This window comes from Priapulus caudatus, unplaced genomic scaffold (assembly GCF_000485595.1).
Source record: "Priapulus caudatus unplaced genomic scaffold, Priapulus_caudatus-5.0.1 Scaffold197, whole genome shotgun sequence".
NCBI classification, from domain to species: domain Eukaryota; kingdom Metazoa; phylum Priapulida; class Priapulimorpha; order Priapulimorphida; family Priapulidae; genus Priapulus; species Priapulus caudatus.
Window position 1 is genome coordinate 503,092 of NW_014577258.1, and position 3,418 is coordinate 506,509.

At 39.8% G+C, this 3,418-nt stretch overlaps 1 protein-coding gene across 1 annotated transcript in view; it reads left to right on the forward strand.

The window, feature by feature from the left end:
* LOC106807152 (translation initiation factor eIF-2B subunit alpha-like) overlaps positions 1-1,447 on the forward strand; it is a gene marked incomplete at its 5' end in the record, with an annotated part of 9,208 nt that extends 7,761 nt beyond the window's left edge. Inside the window, 1 exon segment of the mRNA XM_014809419.1 lies at positions 578-1,447. Within this exon segment, the coding sequence (XP_014664905.1) occupies positions 578-733 (156 nt within the window).
* Positions 1,448-3,418: the final 1,971 nt, after the last annotated feature.

Consider the following 3,418-nt stretch of genomic DNA (forward strand, 5'->3'; position numbering starts at 1 on the left):
AGTGCATGATTAATGGATGTTATTAGCAGATTGTAAAGGTTATGTCATAAAAATATACTCTTGATCATATGTAGCATGGTGCAATTTAGGATAGTTGATAGTCCTGTAGCATATACAGTTCAGAAGGTGTTTGCTTATTGGTTTTCTATCTGTTAGGTATAGCAAACCAGTAATTTCACATGTCACCATATGTTGTATACAAGAAAAACCGCATATATAAAGGTCACTCAAGGGCAAAGCCAGAAGTTTCCTTTATACAAACGATCTTCGTTTTATAGAAGTGGTTTCGATGTTAAACTTCTACTGCAGGAAACTACCAAGTGTCCTTTATAAACGCGTCTCCGTTCTATCGAGCCGCGAACATTGGCACCCGGCAGATAGATGCGATATGATATGACTACTAGGCACTTAGGATATGACTATTAGGCACTTAAAAAAAAACAACCCTAACCCTAATCCTAAAAATAAAAATAAATTAAATAAATTAAAGTGCCTAGTAGTCATATCATATCGCATCTTTCTGCCAACACCGAACATTGCACGTCGTGTCTGATCGCGCAGCTATGCGTTATTGCAGTATTCGTCGTCTATCCTGGACTCGCAGTCGGAGCTGGACGAGGCTCACCCACAGGTGGACTACACGCCACCCTCCTTCATCACACTGCTGTTCACAGACCTGGGTGTGCTCACCCCGTCGGCCGTCAGCGACGAGCTCATCAAGCTCTACTTATAACGACTACATCTCGAACGCTGCTACGAAGCTCTCATGCACAGCTGACGATCGGCGCGCAGAGTGGTCCGTCGATGATGCTGGGATATAAAGTCAGGGTATTCCCCGTAGCACTTACAGCCTGGCATGCCACGCCAGATACTGGTTAGCTGTCTTTGTGGTTGTTTTTTTTGACGGGCAAGGGCAGGATTTAATAACGATATAGAGAGATGTGGTGATTGCTTGTATGAGCGAGCTGTAGATTTGTATATATTAATGTTTCATTGTCTCCGTGTGTTGTAGTATCTCTTTAATGTGTAGCGATTCGAAGGGGAAGCATATCTCGGCAGGCGTTTTTACATTCTCTCCGTGCAGTCTAAACTCATTGCGTGAAAAATTTCTCAACGTGTTGGTTATAAAGACATGCAAATATATTTTGAGATACTGCTATCTATACAGAATTTGGTTCGTTTTGCCTACTGAGACGTATTTAATGGAATAATATTCTTCAGGTACAGTGGTTATAGTTATTTCAATCGGTTACAAAATGAGATGCGTATTTTGTTATAATGCACCAATTGCCATTGCAGCCAAATGCAGCAAACTAGATGGAAAAGGAGAAATAATGTCACTGGTCAGACAGAATTCTTACTAAAAACATCACCATGGAAACTGTTTCGATTCAACTTTTAATATCGTTCAAATAGACAATATATACACATTATATTTGCAAATGGGTTTCCTCTTCAAATTTCATTTTCATAAAACGATAATGAGTCATTCAAGAAATTGAATGCCTCTGCAAGTATAAGCAGAACAAGTACGTGACATGATAGAAAAAGTGTCAATACACTTGGTTTTCAGTCTCAACCACTGCTTTAGAGATTTTTGGCATGATTCCCATCTGCCACCAACATTGATAGTAGTGACTCACAGGGAAATATAGTAAACAGTTGAGGACACATTGATTCACAGTTAACACACACAACACACACAAACTCAGTGGCCACAACGCGTAATATATTGTAATGTTGTAATGTACACAAAGCGTAATGTTGTTAATTGAGAACTTGCCATTCAAATATCGAACATACCATAGATATATATACAACACACATGTGTTGTATATCTATAAACATGCGTATAATAACATTGCTTCTTCTGCAACATTGCAGATTTAATTCAACGCCACCTTGTGTCAGATCACTTCACTACTGTCTCTGGAGCTTTTTGGTTTCTTTGCAGGCAAAACAGTTAATCTGGGAACGTTTCACCAAGGTTCTATATATGCTGCAGCAAAAATTGCAGCAGAAAATTATCCGGACATGTTTCGCGTTCTAAGAATAACACAACTAAGGTACTCTACAGAAAACCAGACGAGATTACCGGCTGGTAACCTCCACAAAATATTACCAGCCACAGTCTCATATAATTCTCTTGCTCAAACAATCTGATTTAGCTATGTACCAATGAAAATAAGTGTAGTTTCCATATCCCAGTCTGTCCAGCCATTCAAGCTGGCCATTGGACCAAACACGGTCTTTTACGAATATTAAAACTTTGGTCACTTTATTTCCCTGCTTTAGCCCCATTCATCCCTGATTAAGTATCTTAAATTACCAATTCAGGAAAATTCGGTGCAGCTCATGTTTGACCTAAAATGCACACGGATATCAGGCTCTCACCTACATGAACCCCTTACCTCCTCCCCCACGCACAAACATAGTGTATAAGTAACATCATCATCAGAATCTACTGTGGACTTCTGCATTCTTAGGATCAAATAACTCTCCAAAAAAATCACGCACCTATATGCTTAAACCTGGTTGCCTGCTATTACAGAATGTGATAAGTAAGGCAATATTAAGGAAAATTCTTCCATATCTGCTTTTGCTTTCCACTCGCCTTCTCATAACAAACCAGGCTTCAGCAAGAATGTGAGACTCAATTGTAACCTGACATTGCAGTCCAACCCCCTTCCTTTCCCGTGTGACCGTCAATCATAATCTCACCTGATCCATATCGATGCACAGTAACAGCAAACCCTGCCAAGAGCGCTGTTTTCACATCGTTTTTAAAACCCACGCACGTAGACACTGACAAACATACAACACCTCAAGAAATGGTCATTATTATTTCTTGTACTCTATTCGTTCCACCTTTACTTCGTCACCCAGTAGTTGATAAACGTATGTGACGACAGTGGAAGCTTGAATGTCCATCAGGACAAATGATGGCACAATCTCACTGAAAGCAGACAAAGCACACTTGACCAGGGTGTCTGAATTGGCCCAGAGCCACGTCCAGTTTTCAATACCACAACTTGCTCTTGCAGATTCACGAGGGTCGTTGGAAGCACGTATATAACCACATAGCAACAAGTGGCTCAAATTATTATAGTAAAACTTTTTTGCTTATCATTTATTGTGTATTGACTATCTAACACTGACGTTAATGTTTAAGAAACTTTTAAATTTTTCTAATGTCCATGTCAGGGTTTCTTCTGAGGGAAAATTAGACAAAGGAGGTAATGGCCAGTTTGGGGGAAAAACGCGCATGATGGATTTAAATACAGGATGTATTGCTATACTTATAGGTATATAGATACAGGATATACTTCAGTGCTCGAAATAAGAAAAAAAAATTGGTTGTCCTGCGGACAACCCCAGCATCAAATCGGGTTGTCCGCAACAATTTCTGGTTGTCCCA